We start from the raw sequence: 24,016 nt of genomic DNA, 5'->3' as shown, positions 1-24,016 counted from the left end.
ATTTATACATGCTGTAATGCCAAAATTCTTATGGGATCAAACAAGTAAAAAACCTTTTGAAGTAAACATAAACAATGGTTAAGCCCATATGCAAGTGGAATTGTGGCCATCCACATGCAGCGGCTCGTGCCAATATGGAACATGTGTTTGAGATCCTAGCTTTCTATTAGATGAGCCAAGCACAAGAATCAAGCGTTTTGCTCTTGAAGTTGGGCATAATATACAAAAGAAATGAATGGCCAATACAATTCTTTCTGAACATCCAATTGTTATATACACAGCGGTTCATGTAAGGAGGGAAACACCTGATTTTTAACCCAATCTATAGTATGACCCACTTGATGGGAAGCTCTTATCTCACACCTTTATAAGCTTGTTAAATTCTGACTATCCACACACGTGGGCTTGGAAACCTCACCCACAATTTATACATGGTTCAAGAATCCGGTCTGATGGAAATTAGGTGAGCCAGTTGTACGGGAATGAAATGGATAGTCAGCATTTAACAAGCATGATGGCACATAGATGAGCTGCCTGAATTTGCACGAGGGACATGCAACTTAAGTGAGCCCCACCATGATGTTTATGTGAAATTTACCCTGGCCATCAGGTGCCTCAACCCCTGTTAGGCCAAGGACCCAAAGCTGAGCTCCATCTGCGATTCAGGTGGACTACATAGTTGCAAACAGTGTATAGGGCAACACTCACCCTCAGAAATATATATTTTCCTTAGTGTGGCCTACCCGAATCAGGAATAGGCCTACACGGTTGGAGTGGATTTCATATAATCATCATGGAGGGCTCTCTGTAGAAATCAAGGGTGGACATCTCTCTTCCAAATATTTCCTTTGGTGTAGCCCACCTACCACAGGCCTACACGGTTGGAGTGGATTTCATATAATCATCATGGCGGGCTCTCTGTAGAAATCAAGGGTGGACATCTCTCTTCCAAATATTTCCTTTGGTGTAGCCCACCTAAATCACTAATGTAGCTGTGGCAGGGATAGAAGTGCCAGTTCTTTCACCCTATTGCCATGTGTGGATGGAGGGTATGTGCCGAATCTTATGCCAATCGTCTCCCCCGTCTTCTCGAAGCCTTTCTTTGAATTCATCGGCCATCTCCCACAATTCCAGTTTCTTGAGTGAAGTCAAGTGTTGCAATCCTCCTGGAAGCTGATTCAATCGCCGGCAGTTTTTGATCTTTAAATGTAAAAGACTAGGCATAGCTCCTTCCTCCACTCTCCACTCCTCTAATTGAGGTAAGAATTGAAGATGTAAGGATTCAAGGCGAGGAAACCCTTGTGCAGAGCAGGCCATCTCCACTCCCTCGAATGAACCGTATAGTCTGAGAATACGAAGATTTTTCAGCTTCTCCAACGTCGCCAATGGGTCTTGCTCTAAACAGGAGTCGGACAAGATAAGCTTGCTGAGGTTTGTTGGGAATTCAGTAGACTCAGGTAACTTCTCTAACTTTACTTGTAAACGCAACTTACTTAACCTGAGAAGATGTGAAAGAGGAGGAACCGACAACCCTATGGTTTCCAATTCCTTACCTAATGCCACTACTGTCAGAGACTGGAGGCAGACCAGATTGGCAATCGATTCATACCATACCTCAGCATCTGCTTCTGTAGATAAACGAATTCCTAATTTTCTAAGATTGGTGAGGTTTCCCAAGCAACCCTCCATCCATTTACCAGCCTTTACATCTGATAGAGTCTGGAGTTTATTTATCTGCTCAAGCCTTGGATGCCCTTCTATCTCTCCCCAACTTTGGCCCTTCACTTGAAGACGTCTTAAATGTTGCATCTTCCCAATTGAGTTTGGTACTTTGATGTTAGAAACAGAGTTTGTAAATTGGGAAGATTGCCTATGGATGATGGGAGGCTTTCTAACCTAGTCTTGGTACACCCGAGGTATCTCAAGTGGATTAGTTCACCTATTTCCCCTGGTAGCTTTTCTATTTGTGCACCGCTTAGATATAGCACCCTAGGCAACTCAAAGCTTCTGTAGAGAAACTTTTCTTCTTCCCTTTGAAGCCACCCGAGGTATCGAGTCAGATCGAGTTCCGATCAGTCCTATTTCAAAACCGGATCAAATCGAGTCAGCCTTAACTCTGTCTAACTCGACTCGATGCCCAGCTCTACTCCGTATACGTGTTAAATACAACATGATTTAAAAGAGGTTTGCCAAGTACACGGGCGTGTACTTAGGCATCCCATCCATACGCCACTACATGTACTAGTGCAGTGTGCTACACAATGATCCAAGCCGTCCATCACACAGGACTAACCATGTACATAATCTGACCCAAAAATAGGCATCATTCCAAGTTTTTCTGCCACCCTAGTGTGGCCTAACTCATAGCTGGTCTGGCCTGATTTTTGGGCGAACTCATCTTCAGTGGGACCCATCTGATGGATGGCTTTGATCTCGTAACCATATGCCTGGATGGCACATCTAGTGGCGTATAGATGAGTTGCCTTGATGAGCTTGATAAGATCTCTTGGGGATTTAGTAAACAGTTGATTAGGTTACAACCGGTAAAGGCTAGAAATTATTACTTTAGATACCGGACATAACGGAATCTTTGTGCTCAAAACTAGGAAGTGCCTGGGGCTGTGTGGGACGCACCGAGATACACCTGTGCTGGGGTTGTGTGGGACCCACAGAGATGTCTATGACAAATCCACTCCACCCATCTATTTTGAAATTCCACAATAGGATAGGAATTTAAAAATCAGGCGGATTCAAAACTTTGGTATGCCACACCAAATGAAAAAGCAGGAATGGAAACTTCCAACATTGAAACCATCCTAGATCTGACCATGTTCACAGGGTTATTCCGTAGGTACAAATTTCATCCTGATACAAAACTTCTCCCACCCAGGCATTCAATCCCCACGATTGCATGTGTCATGGCTCACATGAATTTTGGAACTGCTTGATTTTTAGATTATTGTCTTTCAAAACAGATGGGCAAGGTGGATTTGTGACGGACATCGGTAGGCGCCACACAGCCCCAGTCACAAGAATATACCAAGCTTCTGAAAAAGCACGACCAAAGTAATTTACTATAAACTAGGCTAGCATGGTTGTCTCATTAAACCATACGTGGTACATCTGGAGAATAAGTAGAGCATGAGCTGAAACATTCTTGAGTTATAAAGATATATAGTATGGGTTATGAATGCCTATTCTTCAAGATTCAAGTCTCTGTGAGTTGTTGATGAGGAGATGCCTAAGAGTCCAAATAATAATAAGGGTTCATTTAAACACAAACTCTCACAAAACATGTTTTCTAGATTCACTGAAAATTTATTGGTTGGTTAGCAATATGCTTTTTAGCTATGAGATATGATTTATAAATGTGCATCCAAATACATAAATATCTGGAGTTCGACTTATGACAATTTGGCATGGGACGCCTCTTTTGAGCGTTCCTATGTAACTGGACTCAGTTTTGCAACCTTGAAATAGAATTATTACATTTTTCATGGAAATTTTAAATTAATAATTTATTCAAAGGGTAATGAAACACTCCCTATTCAAGCAATTATATATATATATATATATATATATATATATATATAGAGAGAGAGAGAGAGAGAGAGAGAGAGAGAGAGAGAGAGAGAGAGAGAGAGAGGCCAACCCGTTGAATATAAGATCATCCAATCCTCCACTTTCTCCAAATTCTCCCAGCCTCCAATCTTCCAAACAAAATCACCATCTCTCTTTCATGTTTTTTCTCCACTAACAAAAACAGATGAATTGAAATCAATGAAAAGCTTATCAATTCAAACCAAACATCTCTCCAAATTGAAAAAGAAGAAGAAGAATAAGAAATTCATATTGCTAATCATTCACGAACACAGTCACCCAAATAACCCAAAAGAAAAAAATAAGACCCATGAATTCAATTCAAGAAAAAAAAAATGAAAAGAAGAAGAAAAAGCATCCCTGTCACTAAATCTCAACCTTCCAAAATCCCATAAAAAAATCGCCACCTTTCATTGATTTATTAGTACAAGGCTGCTCTTCAAGCAAAAGATGAGACAAAAATATAGATAAATAAAAACAAAATTAAAAGAAAATGAGAGCTATTGATGGCTTTGATTGGAGTCTATTACGCAAGGTATTTCCTTTTAAAACCTTTCATACTCTTTCATGGTAGGCGAACCGACAACTCCATGTTTGAAATTTCTTAAATACTCAACTAACCAACACAATGCCATTGATTGTCACCAAAATTGCATGGTTGCCACTGCTTTTGTCATTGCCCCCGCATAACTGGACACGTGGCACATCTGACCATGATCTAGACCGTTCATCAGGTGGATCCTACCTTCGATTGTCAACCATAGTGAGAAATCACACTAATTGGATGATCTTAACCATATGATCAGTGACCCATAAAATGCAAGGTATGAAAGATTATTGGAATTGATCAGCTTTCCATACAAAACAGTCTGTGGGTCCCACATATCCGACGGGTAGTCTATTAAATCATACTTCATTATTAATAGGGCACAAAAGCTACGTTCCCTATTACGATTGTCAATGGGCCTGCATGGCCCATGGGCTTTCAAGCTTGGCCCGATCTGGCCGAGCCTAAAATTAGGATTTCAAGGACATTTTTGTCATATATCATGTGTGATGTGAGCATGCTTAATGAACAGCCCAGATCTTTCACAAAAGTGGGCTGGGCTTTTTTTGGGCCGTTGCTGACCTAGGCTGGGCTAGCTAAAGAATATCAGATCGGTGCAAGGGTAGGCTACACCATGATGATCAATTGGTATGAAATTCAGGATTATCTACTTATCAGGTGTGCCACTGACTCATATGTTGGCTGTTCAATGATTTTGAAGTTGTGTCCTGCTAGATGTGTGGATCTAGTTGATTTTCATAGAAGGTAATCATCAAGGCCTGGCCAACTTTTTATACGGATCGGATATGCTACACGTATGGCACGTTGTTGGGGAAGATATGGATGTATTGAAAGTTTACAGGCAGCCGTTGTATGTGACATTTTGGTATGACGAAAATAGCCCTGTGCTGTATATGGCATGGCCAAAAGGAAGATTGCGCCAATTTCACGTGATAGCGATTGTAAACAAAACGTACTTTTTACATTTACCCTCTCATTCCTGTAGTTTTTTTTTTTTTTTCTTTTTAAACCATTTTTTTGGTGTCATTTAGACAACCAATTGATTGATCTGAACTGTTCATTAATTCTAGAAGACATTTGATGAGCTACAATGTGAAAATCAGACTGAACGGATGATCTGATCCATCCTTGACTTGGCATTATTTTTGTAGCCATTCCTTTCATGGGCCATGGATGAGATGGTTAGGATCGCCTTATAAAAGTGATTCTTTATAAGCAAGTGACATGTTAGCATTATTTTGTGTAAATGATTTTGACCGTCAATAATATATTCTATTGATCAGATGGTTGAGATTTTCAGATCGTTGTGATGTTTGTATGGTAGCCCAAGAAATGAGCTTTGCACCTGATGAACAGTCTAGATGAATGGGTATTCTAATGCAAGTACGAACACTATAAATTCTGGTGCTGTTTCTCTTGAATCTATCCGCTAAGAGCTTTGCTAAGGCCGCACACGTGTTAAAGAAAGTTCATGTACACGCCACTATGTATGCCAGCGTGGCACATGGGTATCGTATCAAACCCGTTCATCATGTCCATCCCATAATGTAGATCTCCTGTCCCATAAATCAGATCGTTAAAGTAGTCAGATGCACCACAGTATAAAAAAATAATTTGACGGCTTAGAAAAACTTTCCAGGATCCCTTTTTATCCGCATGCCTACCTTTTGATCGGACGCGGATTGCGTCCTACCCCCGCCCGGATGATAATCCGTCCAGGTAGGGCTCTATGAGGCCCACAGTGATGTAAGTGTTTTATCCAAGCCGTTAATCGCTTTTCTCATATCATTTTAAGGTATAAGCTAAAACCAAGCAAGATACAGCGCTTAAGTGGACCACAAAGTGGGAATTTAATTTCCACCATTAAAAACTTTTTGGGAGCCTATATATATATATATATATATATATATATATATATATATATATATATATATATATATATATATTCACTTCATCCACGTCTACGTGACGTTATTAATAGGTTGGATGATAAAAAAAAACATCACAGTGGACCCCACAGAGCCCTGCCCGGACGGATTACCGTCCGGCGGAGGTAGGACGCAGTCCGCGACCCTTTTGACCTAGACGGCTTTTGTTTTTGTAAATGAGATGCCTAACACCCTCATGTGAGCTGTAGATGCATTTAAGATATCTGGACCGTTCATATGCATTTTACCCAATAAGTATAACCACCATATGGAAGACCTTTTTTTTCCTCTGTAATTCTCACAAATCATCCAATCACCAATCAGATGATCAGGATCCTCTGAACGTACGGTTCCATTTTTGGATATGATCTATCTATGGGGCCCACCGGGAAAAAAATATCCTGAGCCTTGCATGGGTGCATGATGTAAAATGGACGTCGGATGGTTCACCTCAACTCGAAAGAGTTCCAAAGGTGTTTTGTCCGTCATTTTCAAGTACGGTGCGGGTATTTTCGTCTCTCGGTGTTTGACGTTTACTCATCCCATATCCAACGTCAGAGTGATACTCTGATGGAGTGTGATGATGATACACAGGCACTTAGAAATTGCATATGGGGCATACAAATAGTAATATTAAACCATCAAAATTATGGTAATAAGTACCTATATATCATGAATCAAAATTAAGCTCATTTAATGATCTTAATATCTGATTATTGGATATTTGTTGGACAGTTAAATGAAAAGTTCAACTGTCCTATTTTTACAAACAAGTGTCCCTGAATCAGAGATTAAGATTGTTAAACGAAATTAATATTAGTATTCGACTTTGAGAGTGGATGCACAATATAACCGGTTTATTTGATCTAATATATGCCACGTGTATAATTTCTGACTGCCTGCGTATCAAGCTTCATATGCAACCTGCGTATCAAAGAACCTCTGTTTTCGATAGGCAGCGGTAGTTCTGATATTTCGCCGAAAGTAGGGTTCTTTGTAATGTATCATTTAATAGACCGGGGACGGCGGAAATGGCGAAATGTCGTGAAATGTCAGTTGTATGATTGCTAGACAATATAAGAGCCGCAGCGCGTGCCCGATTAATCCTGACCGTCGGAAGTGATTATCAACGGTTGGAATGAGTCAAACGGGACGACATAACGTCGCCAGGTTAATGTATTATCTGCATTAGTTTATTAGAGCGCGACCTGGCTGCGACCCGTAACCAGGATGTGGGTGCGGTCCTGACCGTCAAGCCCACATCGATGGATGTATTGTATATCCACGCTGTACATTTGTTTTTCCAGCTCATTTTATTGCATGATTCAAAACATGAAGCAGATACAAATTTCAAGTGGACCACACCTCAGAAAAAATGGTCGTTGAAAGCCTACCACCCATCCAACCTGTTGATAATGTTAAACAGACATAAATGAAATGAAAAAAAATATATCAGCTTGATCCAAAACTTTTATCGCCCCAAAATATTTTTAATGGTCAATAATTACTGTTTCCTGTGGTATGGTCCACCTGAAAATTGGTCTGCTTCATTTTTTGAATCATGCTCTACAATGAGCAGGAAAAACGGATGGACGGCGTGGATATATAATTCATATATCGGTGGCCCCTACTGTCAGGGCCATGCCCACACCCACATAGCTGCTTCTGGGGCTCGCAGCCAAGTCGCATTCCGGTGATTATGTAAAAAATTAGCACTGTAGACGAGCCCGATAACAGGTATGGCCAAACACGACTTTTAGGGTACGGACGGTGGTCATTTGACGAAAATACACCTAACTTTAGGGTAAAGCACTTGAAAAAGAACGAGGCATTTTTGTCTTTTCGGGGTTCGTCCGTGTAATTTTTTTTTTTTGGTCCAATGAAAAAACATGGGTACGACCCAACGACGCAAAATCCCAGAACAAATGATCCAGTACTCCCACGGGCATTATAAGTCTACCATGCTCTCCTTCTTTCCCTCCAACGTGTGATGTCCTTGAGACATCTGAACCGCTAATTCTTTTATATCAGTTATGGATATTTTACGAAGGGAAAATTGGATAGATCCACGCATCAGGTTGGTCAAACTATAAGATGGATCAAATCAACGGATGTCCATTGATTTAGATGGTCTTTGCTCAATTAACTTTTGGAACAGCCTGAATTTCATGCTACGCGACCTTTTCCAAGGACTGGACTTCCGAAAATGTGACACGTTGCATATATTGCATTGGTTGTTTGATGTGATTGACCAAATTCAACAATCCACTGTCTACCGGAGGGATGTATAGATTGTCTGTCGAGAAATTTATGACTGTACGACCCATTTATGGCTCATTTACGAGACGAAACCCACCTCATTTTCCCTTGCAAGAATAAGCCCCAGCTGTACGGACGACTTGCCAAAGGTCGAAAATGCCCCTTGCTTTTACCTTCAAGTGGATCGGCTGGTGCTCGAAGACGATCGCTAACGCTACTCGAACTCCGAGTTGTACGAACGGTTCAAAAGTGATTAACGTTACATGGGCCCCACAGGTATCCACAACGTTCATCCATATTCCGAGATCATTTCGGAGCATTATCCAAAAAAAAAAAAAATCATATCCAGAGATCAACTGGACCACACCACAAAGAGCAGTGGGAAAATTGATTTTCACCGTTAAAAATTTTGTAGGGCCCACCATAACATTTATTTTCCATCCAATCTATTCATAAGGTCACAAAGACCTGGATGAAGAGGAAAAACAAATTTAATAATGATCCGAAACTTCTGTAACCTTAATATGAGCTCCGAAATAATCTATCTTATACAGTGTGGTCCACTTGATAGTTAGATCTGTCTTATTTTTCATACTTAATATGAGCTCACCAAATAGATGGACGGTTTGGATACAACACAGACCTCATTATGGGACCCACAAAATCAAGGAAAATTCCACAGCCAAAAAAAAAAAGGACTCTTGCGGCTGCATACGGCTATAGCTACGGTTATAATCCGTAGCCTTTTGTTTAAAACGGTGATGAATCACGGATCCTGTGATTCCACCGCAACTCGCGATAGGATTTGGAGATGGATCGCAGAATCCACGATTCATCAACGATTCAAACAAAGGCCATGGTTACCTATAGCTACGGATAATAACGACAGCCAAATCCGTACTCTAATAACCGGCTACGGATTATAACCGTAGCTATAACCATAACTGTGCACTTTTTTTCTTTTTTCTTTTTTTTTTTTTACATGGAGAATTTTATTCTACCTACATTTTTCTTTAACATGTATTTATATAAATATGTATATATATAAATATATAAAAAAAAATTCACTCCTTTCATTTCTTTCTTTATTCATATATCAAGAATATCTTCGAAACCAAAATTAGTTACTTGACGTACCATATATGACTTTAGGGCTGAAAGTTGGGCGGGTTCAACCCGACCAACCTGTGACCCACCCGACATTGGGTTGGGTTTTCTTCAGGATGTATCGGGTTTGGTCTTGGGGTTGGGCCATACAAACACCAACTCGATAAAACTTGTGTTGAGCTTGGCTTGGGCAGGATGTATCGGGACGGCGAAGTGAAGGGAATTGACCGTGAAATGCCTGTAAATGACTGTGAATCAACACGGAATCACTGAGATTGACCGTGAAATGCATGAAAATGACCCTGAAGTGAAGCGAATTGACCATGAAATGCATGGAAATAACCGTGAAGTGAAGGGAATTGACCGTGAAGTGAAGGGAATTGACTGTGTAATGCATGGAAATGACCGTGAAGTGAAGCAAATTGACCGTGAAATGCGTGGAAATGACCATGAAGTGAAGGGAATTGATCATGAAATGCATGACAATGACCGTGAATCAACACGGAATCACCGGGAAAGACCGTGAAATGCATGGAAATGACTGTGAAGTGAAGTGAATTGACCGTGAAATGCGTGGAAATGACCGTGAAGTGAAAGGAATTGACCGTGAAATGCTTGAAAATGACCGTGAATCAACACGGAATCGCTGGGAATGATCGTGAAATGCATGGAAATGACAGTGAAGTGAAGCGAATTGACCGTGAAATGCGTGGAAATGATCGTGAAGCGAAGGGAATTGACCGTGAAATGCTTGGAAATGACCATGAATCAACACGGAATCGCCGAGAATGACCGTGAAATGCATGGAAATGATAGTGAAGTGAAGCGAATTAACCGTGAAATGCATGGAAATGACCGTGAAGTGAAGGGAATTGACCGTGAAATGCTTGGAAATGACCGTGAATCAACACGGAATCGCTGGGATTGACCGTGAAATGCATGGAAATGACGGTGAAGTGAAGAAAATTGACCGTGAAATGCGTGGAAATGACCGTGAAGTGAAAGGAATTGACCGTGAAATGCTTGGAAATGACCGTGAATCAACACGGAATCGCCGGGAATGACCGTGAAATGCATGGAAATGACAGTGAAGTGAAGTGAATTAACCGTGAAATGCGTGGAAATGACCGTGAAGTGAAGGGAATATATTGACCGTGAAATGCTTGGAAATGACCGTGAATCAACACGGAATCGTTGGGATTGACCGTGAAATGCATGGAAATGACGGTGAAGTGAAGAAAATTAACCGTGAAATGCGTGGAAATGACCGTGAAGTGAAAGGAATTGACCATGAAATGCTTGGAAAGGACCGTGAATCAACATGGAATCGTCGAGAATAACAGTGAAATGCATGGAAATGACGGTGAAGGGAAGCAAATTGACCGTGAAATGTGTGGAAATGATCGTGAAGTGAAGGGAATTGACCGTGAAATTCTTGGAAATGACCGTGAATCAATACGGAATCGCCGATAATGACCGTGAAATGCATGGAAATGACAGTGAAGTGAAGCGAATTGACCGTGAAATGCGTGGAAATAACCGTAAGTGAAGGGAATTGACCGTGAAATGCATGGAAATGACCGTGAATCAACACGGAATCGCTGGGAAAGACCATAAAATGCATGGAAATGACAGTGAAGTGAAGCGAATTGACCATGAAATGCGTTGAAATGACTATGAAATGAAGGGAATTGACCGTGAAATGCTTGAAAATGACCGTGAATCAACACGGAATCGTTGGGATTGACCGTGAAATGCATGGAAATGACAGTGAAGTGAAGCAAATTGACTGTGAAATGCGTGGAAATGACTGTGAAGTGAATGGAATTGACTGTGAAATGCATGGAAATGACCGTGAATCAACACGGAATCGCTGGGAAAGACTGTAAAATGCATGGAAATGACAGTGAGGTGAAGCGAATTGACTGTGAAATGCGTGGAAATGACCATGAAGTGAAGGGAATTGACCGTGAAATGCTTGGAAATGACCGTGAATCAACACGGACTCGCCGGGAATGACTGTGAAATGCATAGAAATGACGGTGAAGTGAAGCGAATTGACCGTGAAATGCGTGAAAATGACCGTGAAGTGAAGAGAATTGTCCTTGAAATGCATGGAAATGACCGTGAATTAACACGGAATCGCCGGGAAAGACCGTTAAAGTCACGGTCAATTTCATGTTGATTCACCGTCATTTCCACGCATTTCGCGGTCGTTTCCCTTCACTTACGGTCATTTCCATGCATTTCACGGTCATTTCCCTTCACTTCACGGTCATTTCCATGCATTTCACAGTCAAATCCGACAATTTTGTTTTGTTTCACGGTCATTTCCCTTCACTTCATGGTCATTTCCATGCATTTTACAGTCATTTCCCTTCGCTTCACAATCATTTCTAAGCATTTCACGGTCAATTCCTGCGATTCCGTTTCATTTCATGATCATTTCCATGCATTTCATGGTCAATTCCCTCCACTTCACGGTCACTTCCATGCATTTCACGGTCAATTCAATGCGTTTCGTGATCAATTCCGGTGATTCTGTTTCATTTCACGGTCATTTCCATGCATTTCACGATCAATTCCCTTCACCTCACGGTCATTTCCATGCATTTCACGATCAATTCCGGTGATTCCGTTTCATTTTACGGTCATTTCCATGCATTTCACAATCAATTCCCTTCACCTCACGGTCATTTCCATGCATTTCACGATCAATTCCGGTGATTCCGTTTCATTTCACAGTCATTTCCATGCATTTCACAGTTCATTTTTTTCTAAATAAACAAGCTAAAATATAGGACAACTACCCCATTATAAGTCGTATTTTGTATTAAGCAATTTATTTGGGAGAGGAAAATCCGGCATATCTTATTAGCTTGAGGGGAGGCATTGGAATTTTCTTTGCCTTCAACACAAATGATCTGCACTCAATTAATTTATAAGAAACTTATATATTAATCGGGTTCGTGTTAAGTCAGGCAACACAAGACCTCAACTGAAGCCCAACCCAAGTTTTATCGGGTTGGTGTTTGTATGGCCCAACCCCAAGACCAAACCCGATACATCCTGCCCAAGCCTAACCCAGTGTCGGGTCGATCACAGGTTGGTTGGGTTGAATCCGTCCAACTTTCAACCCTAAAATCATATATGATACGTCAAGTAACTAATTTTGGTTTAGAAGATATTCTTATTATATGAATAAAGAAAGAAATGGAAAAAATAGATAAATTTTTTTTTATATGCTTATATATACATACTTATATAAATATGTGTTAGGCAAAAATGTAGGTAGAATAAAATTCTCCATGTAAAAAAAAAAAAGTGCATAGGGTTACGGATATAGCTACGGTTATAATCCGTAGCCGTAGGTAAGGCGATCAATCGTGGCTCCCGCGATTCTACCACAAGTCGCTGTTAGGGCTGTACATCGAGCCGAGTCGAGTCGAGGTGGGCCAAGCTTGGCTTGACTCGTCCATGCTATACTCGAGTTCGAGCTCGAGCTCGAGCTCCCCCCGAGCTCAACATTGAAGCTTGGCTTATTTGCCAAAGCTTTCAAGTAGAGCTAGTGGTTCGAGTTGAGTTGAGTTTACCTCGGTATGATAAGGGAAAGAAAAAGACGGAATGGGGATGGGTAGGGTCGAGTAGGATTTTTTAGTAAAAACTTTTAAGTTTTAACTTCTTTTTTTAAACTTATATATATATATATATATATATATATATATATATATATATATATATATATATAATATTTAATATTAATATAATATATATAATATATATTATTAAAATATATTACTCGAGCCGAGTTGAGCTCGAGCTCGAACTTTGAGTCAAGTCGAGTCTAACTCGAGTCAAGTTGAAATACACCATGGTCAACTTGGCTTGAACTCAACTCGAGCTTTAGTAAACAAGCTCGACTCATCTTGAGTTGGCCTTTCAAGCCGAGTCAATCCGAGTTTAGCCGAGCTGAGTCGAGCGAGCTTTTCGAGCTAGCTTGACTCGTGTACAGCCCTAGTCGCTGTCCCCTCTCTTGCGGTTGGCACTATTGCAGGAATCCGCTCAGCGTTATCAAAAAGCTGAAAAACAGGGGCATTTTCGACCTTTGGGAAGGCGTCCGTACAGCTGGGACTTATTCTTCTACGGGAAAATGAGGTGGGCTTCGTCTCGGAAATGGGCCATAAATGGGTCGTACAGTCGTAAATTTCTCATTGTCTTATTCATGTGGTCTTGTTGATGTAACTCATCTATGGTGAGCCTGCAAGATTGGACGGTTTGGATTATGTGCATCTAAATGCACTTGTACAAGGAGTGGTGCATGTGCATGGATGGTCATACTCTCCCAAAATATAAAAGGTTCTTTTTAGGCAAAGAGGTGCGAAGTGGACGCTCGACTTGGAGTGGTGCACGTGCAACGAAATCAGATTGGGTACTGAGTCACTCAGTACGCTCTTATCCAACTGAGTAAACTCTGTTGGGCCCACTGGGAATGCATGTGGTTTATCCACACCATCCATCCGCTTTTAAAGATCATTTTACACGTTGAGACCAAAATTGAAGTATATCCACACCTCAACTGGACCTATACTATATGAAACAGTGGAAGTATTGATTTCCACCGTTGAAACTTTTCTAAGGCATGCAGTGATGTTTAATTTTCATCCAACCTGTTCATAAGATCAAACAGAAATGGATGAAGGGAAAAAAAAAAAACAAATATCAACTTAATCTAAAACTTCTGTGGCCCCTAAGAACTTTTCAACGGTAGAAGATTAATTCACACTATTTACGTTGGTGTGGTCCATTTGATCTTTTTTATAGGATTTATTTTTGGGCTAAAGCCCTAAAATTATCTGGAAAAATGTATGAATGGGTTGGATAAAATTCACGAATGAAGGTGGGCCCCACAGAGCTTACTCAGTACGCAATCCGCTTCCGCGTGCAACCACCAAAACCCCTATAATCTTGTTTATTTTTGAACAAGTTTATTCTCAAACTTTTTAGATAATTCACATCTTGCCTTTTTCTTTTCTTTTCTTTTCTTTTCTTTTTAAATCTTTTTAAAATAGTCTCATACAATGAACAACTTATATTAAAGGTGGGTCCCATATGATGAAAGTACACATTAAGATAGGCCCGGATGGCCCACACCAAAGTGTGGCCTCACATAATAATTGATTAACATTAAGCGGCCCCTACATGATGGATAGTCCACATCAGAGGTGAGACCTACATGATGGATGGTGGACATTAAAGGTGGGACCATATGATAAAAGGTTGACATTAAAAGTAAGCACACACGATGAACAATTCGTCTATATTGAAGGTTGGGCCCCACATGATGTATGGTCTACATCAAGGTGGACCCACATAATGCATGTTCATATCAAAGGTGAGTTTCACATGATGGATGACCCACATCAAAATATGACTCCACATTATGCATTGTCCACATCAAGTGAGCCCCACATGATGGACAGTCCACAACAAATGTGATACCCACATTATATATGGCGGACATCAAAGTGAGCCCATCTGATGAAGGACCTATATTGAAGTTGGGGATCCACATGAATTATATTTGGATTATGCGGATCATGTAATGCCACACAAATGATAACTTCTACTAGAAAATAGGATTTTAATAAATATGAATTTGTTTGGATAGAAAATGAAAATTTCATATTCATTACACAATAGTCATCTTGTATCTTATTTCCTAAGGATTCTAACAGTGGATAAGAGTAATAATTAAGGCTTTGAATTCATGCATCCAGACATACCGTCATATCAGCGGAAAAAGATTTCCATTTCTACGTGGATTCCATTTATCCAAACATGCCCAGGGTGAATACAGATAGAAAAAAATCCCACAATTAACATTTGGTGGTGCTTTCACTACATTGCTTTTCCATTTCCTAATCAAATCAAAATGCATAAAAGGTTGCAAATGTATGCTACATGTGCACATGCATCAAACACATGTAAGAGATCCAAGCCACCCATCAGGCGTGCACTGCATGAATGTTATCTAATAAAAACGACTTGGATTGACTTTCCGAGCAAAATTGAATGGGGAATCCTGAGTCTGAGTCGCATCAGATTTGTCGAAGTTCTAAAACCATACATTCCTCTTACCATGTATTGTCAATCGTATCACGACAAAGGGGAGCTAAAAGGACTTGCTTGGCCCTGAGGTTTTTCTTTCTCACACACTGTTAGATCTAGGCCTTTCATACTTACATAGGTATGCCCAAAAGACCTAGAAATGTTGTGGACAGTTATAGGAAGTAGTATACTATGCTCTTGGCTCAAGCTTTGTTATTTGGTCTTTCAAGCTGTAGATATGATGGCTCTAATTAGGAAGCGTCCACATACCACTAAAAAAGAAGAAAAAAAAAAAAAAAAAATCCCCCCAAATTGGAGAAATCCTGATCCATATGAAACACACACCAAAATTTCAATGAAGAAAAGGCTAACCATTCCATGTCCTGGGATCTTTCAATATAGGGGACTTTTAGGCACATGGGCGATTAGTAGGGATGCTCACCACAGATGGTCTAGATCTTTGAGCAAAGATTGGACCCATCGTACATATGGGAGCTCCAACTTATAATAGTTTTTTTAGGGCGATAATCGATTTTTATTTAAAATTTTGCTAAAACCTAAGTGGGTTATTGGTGTAAGTGGTTGCCCAAGAGGAGTTTTCTCTCACTAATACCCTAAAAGTTGACTTTTGAGAGGGATAGTCAGTCAAGTTGTACCCTACCTGAAGGAAGTTTCAGATCCATGACTCTTTCTAGTATAATTATTATCAATGGCATTGCTCAGATTGTTAGACTCATTGGATCAAAGTAGTCTTTTTCTTTTTTCTTTTTCTTTTTAAGAGAGAGGACAATCAAATATGGCCTCGTATGATAGACAATGGTTATGCATTTTCTACAATAATAAATATGCATTGCCCCTTTCCTTGTGGGCCTGGCATGATGGATGGTCTAGAGGATGATGGAACTTTTCTAGTATGATAGATATGGTTTGCCTATTTCCTATGGAGTGATTAGATGGTTTGGATCACTATTTCAGAGCAATGGAGCGCGTAGTTCAGTGATCCAAACTATTGAAGTGATTGGCTCAATCTGGATGCATGCTAGAACTCACCAATGCTTCAAGTCTTTGAGATGTGTAATCCCTAAAGCAGAAAAATAGTGGAAGCCCACCCAGACCTACACTATAAAGAAATTGCTTCTTATTTCAGTTTTCAACTAACATGTTACAGGCAAACAATGCATACAGTGAAATAAGTCAAACACTAATGAACAATTTCCCCAAATTAAAATGCAGAGCATGTAACGAATATTAGTGCATGGTTCCTTATTGAAAGATCTCAAACAGAAAGTACATGAATCCTTGAGTTACAAATACAAATGATCATCCAAACATCTCATCATTGTCTAGTCACCATTCCACCATTCTTCACTTCATCTAGTCACTTAGCATACGCAGGTCAGTGCAATCTCTGTTGTGAGAAAAATGCCTGGAAAATGAAATTGATGATTAGAACCTAAAAGTTATATCCTGGAATTTGGTTGCTTTAATCCATAAAAGAAGTCGAAGCATATACCTAACTTTAAATACTAATAATGGATAAAACAGGAAGTATAGGCTTCAAATGCATTCTGTCCAAGTGTCTTGATCCATGAAACAAGTCGGGCTAGTAGCTCTGAAATCCAAACTTTGATTTAATACACTCTGCCATGGACGAAAGATGCTCCAAAAATCTTAGTCAAAGCTCCTGTCTAATTGTCGATGGTTGCCCTACAAAAGATGTGAAAATAATACATCAATTGCCCAGGAAAAGAGATTGTGGAAGATTGGATGACAAGGAACTTGCAATTAGATTTACTTGGTCATAACAAATAGAGAACTTTTTAGGTTGCGGGAATATTACTGACAAACACATTTCAAGCTTAAAATGTGCAATTAGTATACTCATCCAATATGGGATTCAAAGCATGGATATAATGCAAACAAATCCAAATGCATTAGCTCCTCAATGAGTTCTCTATATAAAACAAAAATTACACTACTGCAATTGAACACTATACATGTTCTAACACCAACTATCATATTGTACTACTAAACTACTAAAAAAATCTTATCACGTTAACATAAAACAGAGGCTAAGCCCACACGCATGTGGAATTATGACCATCCACATGCTAATATGGAACATGTGTTTGAGAACCCAATTTTCCATTAGATGAGCCTCGCACAAGAATCAAGTTTATTGCTCTTGAAGTTGGGCACAATATACAAAAAGGAAAAAAGAAAGGCTAATACAGCTCTTTCAAACATCCATTTGTTTTGTACGAGGTGGTCCACTTGAGGAAGGAAACACTTGATTTTTAAGCCGAAAGTTCTAAAAAGTGTGGCCCACTTAATAGAAAGCTTTTATCTCACAACCTAAAAATGATGTGCAATTATTCATAGTAAAGTAATTCATCATAGAAATACATAAATGCAAAAACTGTAATGATGCACTCATTCAAAAGATGGTCTTGGTTGAAGCATTTTTTAAAACAAGTAGCATGCAGATTTGTATATAAAGAAATAATTAAACAGCATTCCAAAATAATAATAAAAGACTTAATTTGTCTTACAAACTATGAAAGGAATGGAGAAACCAGCAATAGATTTTCATAGCAAGAAATTAAAGTGTTTAAAAGAATAAATTTCTCAAAGTATATAACTAGAATTTAAAATTATTGAGACTATATGCTTTTCTAAGATAGTAACTTGAAGTATGGATTAAGAGTTAAATAAAAATGAAGAGTGGAAACAAGTATCACCTATGTATGTACCTCTCATAATGATAGAAATTAAAATCCGACTGCTTAGCTTCTCAGTATATATCGTGTATGTCGATGGAGGGTATGTGCCGGATCTTATACCAATCCTCTCCCCCATCTTCTCGAACCCTTGCTTTGAATTCATAGGGCATAAACCACAACTCCAATTTCTTGAGGGTAGTCACGTGTTGCAGTCCTTCTGGAAGCTTCTTCAATTGGTTGCAGGCATAGATCTGTAAATGTAAAAGACTTGGCATAGCTCCTTCATCAACTCTCCACTCCTCTAATTCATCTAATTTATAAAGATATAAGGATTCGAGTCGAGGAAACCCTTGTGCAGAGCAAGTCATTTCCTTTCGTATATATGAATCAGATGACAATCTGAGAATGCGAAGGTTTTTCAGCTTCTCCAACGTCGCCATTGGATCTTCCACTAACCAGGACTCTTCCAAGGTGAGTTTGGTGAGATTTGTTGGAAATTCAGGTAACGTTTCTAACTTTCCTCCCAAATGCAACTTACTCAACTTGAGCAGATGTGAAAGATTAGGTAACGACAAAAATAAGTATCTGTCTTCATTGTCACGTGCCTCTACTGACATCAACACCGACAGATGATGGAGGCAGTTCAGGTTGACAATCGCCTCATAGAATAATTCAACGTCCGCTCCTGTTTCAAAAAGTATTTTTAATTTTCTAAGATTGGTGAGCTTTCCCAAGCAACCCTCCATCCATTTGCCAGCAGATACTCTTGATAGAGTCTGGAGGTTACTTATCAGGTCGAGCCTCGGATGCCCTCCTATCACTCCCCGACGGAGGGTGAATTGAAGATGTCTTAACTGATGCATCTTCCCAATTGTCTCAGGTACTCCAATTTTATTACTGGATTCTACAAATAGAGTTTGTAAATTGATAAGATTGCCTATCGATGATGGGAGGGTTTTTATTCTAGTTTTAGTACACCCGAGATATCTCAAATGGATTAGTTCACCTATTTGCTTCGGTAGCTCGCTTTTTTGTACACCATCTGTATATAGCACCCTAAGTAACTTAAAGCCTTGGAATAGAAACTTCCTTCGTTCCTCTTGAAGATATGTATCGCCTTGGGTGTAGATCAACATAGAACGAAGGTGCGGAGTGGAAAGCTGTTTGATTTTTAATTTCCCTGGTAAATAAATGAAAATAAGTAATTATTACTTACTCCACTTGTTTGAAATTCGCCTGGACCATTCAATACCTGTTATTACCGATTTAAATATGTGGGCCTCACCATGATATATATGGGTTATCCACACTATCCATCCTTTTAAAAAATACATTTTAACTTATGAACCCAAAAATTAGGAAAATCAATCTCAAGTGGACCACACCTTAGGGAACAATGATCATTAAGACGTCAATGGTTGAAAGCTGTTTTCTTCCTAGGGCCGACATTGATGTTTATTTGTCATCCAACCTGTTCATAAGGTCACACAGTCATGGATAAAGGGAAAAAAAAATATCAGTTTGATCCAAAACTTTTGGAGTCCTCAAGAAGCTTTCAATGGTAGGAGTTCAATTCCCATTATTTCCTGTGTTGTGGTCATCTTTGGATCTGCCTCATTTTTAGGCTCATGCCCTAAAATGAGTTGTCTAAAGGTATGGACGGAGTGGATAAGACAGATACATCATGTTAGGCACCACTATTTAACATTTTTCTCCTCTGGTGCAATAAATGAAAGGTGGCTGTCAACATCACCTTGCAAATCCAACCAGAAATACATAGGTAAATAATTATTAACCATTTACCTTAAATTACCTCTATAATTAGAAAATCAAACAGGTCTAAAAGGAAATGTACTTACTTGGGTCATTAAGGTGAATTGCAAGCCGACGGGCTCTAGATGCAGGAGGAGCATTGCCATTGTCACCCTGAACTTCGAGAAACTTGCTTTCCTTAGCTTCTGATAAAGACAGATCTCGCAAAAGGTCATGGATGCGACAACTTTTGATACCCCTGCTTGAACTTCTTCTTGTCAATTGAACCATACTTCTATGAACCAACTGCATCAGATAATCTTCTCCAACCTCTTCCAATGTTAGCCGCTCTCTTTCTTTAAGAAACCCTTCTGCGGCCCACAGTCGAATCAATTCCTTGGCTTTGAACTCATAGTCCTCTGGAAAATTACCCAGGTAGAGAAAACATGGTTTTAAGTAATAGGGCAGATCTTTATAGCTTAAAGATAATATGCTGGAGATTTGGACTTCTCCCTGGACAAACTGCCAGCGGATGCTCTTGCGTACATTCTCCCACTCCCTTGGTTCCTTTCCTGATAAGAGCCCTCCAACGACTGCGATCGCAAGAGGGAGACCATGGCATTTTTCCACAATCTCTCTTCCCAGCTTCTCTAAATCCTGCTGGCAACCACCATCTTGTCCTAGGATTAATGTTTTTTGACAGAACAAATCCCAGCTCTCTTCATTGGTTAGAAATCGCAGTTCATGGGGACAGCTTCGTGGATCTGCATATAAAGCTACGTCTTTGATTCGTGTGGTGAGGACGACCCTACTGCCATTATTCACATCCGGAAATGCATACTTCAAAGCATCCCATGCTTCTCTTTTCCAAATATCATCCAAGACCACCAAGTATCTCTTGTCATTCAGATACTGGGAAATCTTGTCCCTCAGCTCAAGAACGTCCATCTTCTCCACCAACTTGAGCTGCTCTTTTGACAGAACCATACAGCGTTTTGTGATGGTCTGCAAAAGATCTCTCGCAGAATACTCTTGTGATACAGAAATCCACGCATGAATATGGAAATGTTTCTTAACAGTATCAGCGTTATAAAGTTTCTTAACAAGAGTGGTCTTACCGAGACCACCCATTCCTACTACAGAAACAACACAACGTCGCAGCTCTCCCTCTGTTAACTGGGACACCAACATCTCCAATTCCTTCTCAAAGCCAACAAAATCTGTTTCTTGAGAAAGAGGAGAAGTGAGCCTCCATTCTTGGTGGCTTCGACCGGCAGAGCTCGTCCCTGCTCCCTGCCCTATATTTTCAATTCCATATGTCGACCTACTTTCGGAGATCTTACGGATTTTAGACTTTATCCGCTCGATCTTCGATCCCACCTGATGGCGAGCTATCAATTCATTGAAGATGCAAGCATACCTTTTAATGCAGCCCACAAATCCAGTTCGCCTCAAGGTTACTACCTTGAAGAGAAAGGTGTCGATGACGTCCTCGGCATCATATGCAACATCTCTCACATTCCCCACCCAACCCTTTACTCTTCTATCTCCTTCTTGTTTGGCGTCTGCGTCTTCCAAGAAGCATTGCATCCGCTTAAATTCCGCCTCTAGCCATTCGACTTGATCACCAACGCCGTGTAAGAAAATGGCTTCTCGAATAATTGGATCAGCGATTTTTTGGAGAAGGAGCTCGACAACGGACTCAACAATGGCCATCTTTCCTCACTCTTTTTTTTCTCTCTCTCTCTCTCACAATTCACAAGAAAGAAATTCAGATTAAAGCTGTTTTTTTTTTCTCGAGTTCATCTTGCAAGTCTCTTTATCTATTTATAGAGGCCAACTAAATATTTTATTCTAGTATTACTGATGGGGAAAGGATTTCCTGCGCTAAGCGTCCACGTATGGAATTTTGTAACATGAAATCCTTGCTTGATTCCCGCCAATGCCTTCGAGATGCGAGAGCACGAATTTCTTCCTGTTGAGTGGTTGTACGGTTGCTGCGTTAATATTCTAGGTGGGCCCACCGTGATGTTTGTTAGAAATCTACCCCGTCCATCAGTTTTACAAGATCATTTTACAACATGCTATCGAAGATGATGGTTGAATTCAGTTGGGATTCAACACTCAAGTGAGCCACAAGAGATGAAACAGTTGTGATTCAGTGACCACCGTTGAAACATTTTTACTTCATCCCACACTAAATAAAAACCACAAAGTCCGCATCCAAGTGGACGGCCAAATAAGATAACTGCAGATGCGGATCAAAAATGGATGGTTGAATTCGTGTCACAGGGTATTAGATTCATCCGTTCATCTGAGCCATCTTTCTTGGCTGTCCGGCCATTTGATCAATGACTGCATTCATATGGCTTGGATGGTTTGTTAGGTGGGATCTTCCACTACCCCATCAATGGATGGGACCCATTAGATGGACGGCTTGGATCCACCACTATTTCTGCCACGTGTCACGTATGGTTCGAGCAATGCCTTGTGATTACGCTTTTTCTTTGGATCGAGCCGTGTTTTTACTTCTGGGAATTTTCCGTACAACCGCCTGCAGGTAATATTCTTGTATTACTGATGGGAGGAGGGATTTCGTGCTCTTATGCATACACGTATGGAATTTTTGAGTATAAAATGCTTGCTTGATTCCCGCCAATGACTTGAACGGTTGGAGATGCGAGAGTACGAATTTCTTCACGTTGAGTGGTTGTATGGTTGCCGAATTTACGTGGGCCCACTATGATGTTTGTGAGAAATCTATCCCGTCCATTTATTTTGTAAGATCATTTTAGGACATTAGGTTAAAAGTGAGTGGATACAAGATTAATTGGACAACCCTGAAGGAAAAAGTGGGTAGAGAAATTCCTATCATTGAAACCTCCATGGGTTAACACTGATGTTTACATACCATCCATGCCGTTCATGACTTTACTCCTATTATGATTAATTAAAAATAAAAATATTAGCTTTATTCAAAGCTTATTTTGCCCTGCGAATATTTCAAGTATGTATGTTCAATTCTCATGTTTTCGGCTTACCTGAGTATTTAATCAGGCTCATTTTTCGACTCCTGTCAAAAAATGAGCTCAAGATATAGATGGTCACTGTAAATTAGTTACAAACATTAGGTAAGACCCATCTAGGCTCACAGAAGCTTCTTTTGAAGGCTTTAGCAGGAAATCTACCTTCCTCAGAAATCGATCGTCCAATGAATCCATCCTGCCCCACTCGTCTACGGTTGGGAACGGACAGGAGCTTTGAGTGGCCACTGTGATGTATAGGTTTTATTCACACCGTCCATCCATTTTAACATATCATTTTATAAGATAGGACCAAAATTTAGACAGATCCAAGGCTCAAGAGGACCACACCACAGTAAGTAGTGGTGAAAATGATTCTCACCATTGAATTTTTCTAGGGTCCACCATGATGTTTATTTGCATCCAAACTATTCATAAAGTCACATCGACTTGGATGAAGAGAAAACAAAAATATCAGCTCCATACAAAACTTCTATAGCCACGGATATGTTTTCAATGATGAGAGTTTAATCACCATTGTATGGTCTACATCTGTCTTGGATCTGCCTCAATTTTCGACTTATATTGAAAAAATAGATGGACGGTGTGGATAAGACCCATACATCATGGTGGCCACTCAAAGATATTGCCCGTCCCAGCTAGAGAAGGGTGGAATAGGACGCGATCCTCGTCATTCGTTTGCAAGATTATTTAAGTCATTCTAACATAACTAGCCGCAGGAGTGGGAATTCAGTGACCACCATTCAAATATTTTTATGGCAACAAAAGTTATGTATGAAGATAATTTTCTCGTGTTTTCACTTCATCCCAGTAGGAATGAACTCATAGACGGCTTGTATGGCATATAAACATCAACGCGGATCCTAGGAAAGTTTCAACGATAGAAAATTTTTTCCTAATTTTTCCTCTTGTATGGCCCACTTAAGT

The 24,016-nt window shown here is 40.0% G+C and overlaps 2 protein-coding genes across 7 annotated transcripts; both read right to left on the bottom strand.

Annotated features, from left to right (window-relative positions):
- Positions 1-1,026: 1,026 nt before the first annotated feature.
- LOC131257599 (probable disease resistance protein At1g58602) lies at positions 1,027-1,809 on the bottom strand. Its single transcript, XM_058258381.1, has one exon. The coding sequence runs from the start codon at positions 1,807-1,809 to the stop codon at positions 1,027-1,029; it is 783 nt and encodes a 260-aa protein (XP_058114364.1).
- Positions 1,810-16,750: 14,941 nt separating this feature from the next.
- On the bottom strand, positions 16,751-21,852 carry LOC131257710 (putative disease resistance protein At1g50180). Of its 6 annotated transcripts, none has more exons than XR_009177567.1 (4): positions 20,153-21,852; positions 18,312-19,473; positions 17,084-17,277; positions 16,751-16,996 (listed from the first exon to the last, which is right to left on the bottom strand). XR_009177567.1 is itself a non-coding variant. In XM_058258523.1 (3 exons), exons 1-2 carry the CDS (start codon positions 21,759-21,761, stop codon positions 18,365-18,367), a joined length of 2,718 nt encoding a protein of 905 aa, XP_058114506.1. In that variant the 5' UTR covers positions 21,762-21,852; the 3' UTR covers positions 16,751-16,996; positions 18,324-18,364. The 6 variants fall into 6 exon arrangements, 1 of the variants encoding a protein (XP_058114506.1); XR_009177569.1 differs by having other exon boundaries at positions 16,751-16,978; XR_009177570.1 differs by having other exon boundaries at positions 17,089-17,277.
- Positions 21,853-24,016: the final 2,164 nt, after the last annotated feature.

This window comes from Magnolia sinica, chromosome 10 (assembly GCF_029962835.1).
Source record: "Magnolia sinica isolate HGM2019 chromosome 10, MsV1, whole genome shotgun sequence".
Classification (NCBI taxonomy): domain Eukaryota; kingdom Viridiplantae; phylum Streptophyta; class Magnoliopsida; order Magnoliales; family Magnoliaceae; genus Magnolia; species Magnolia sinica.
The sequence above is the reverse complement of the archived record's forward strand: the minus strand, read 5'-3'. Positions and strand labels throughout refer to the sequence as shown.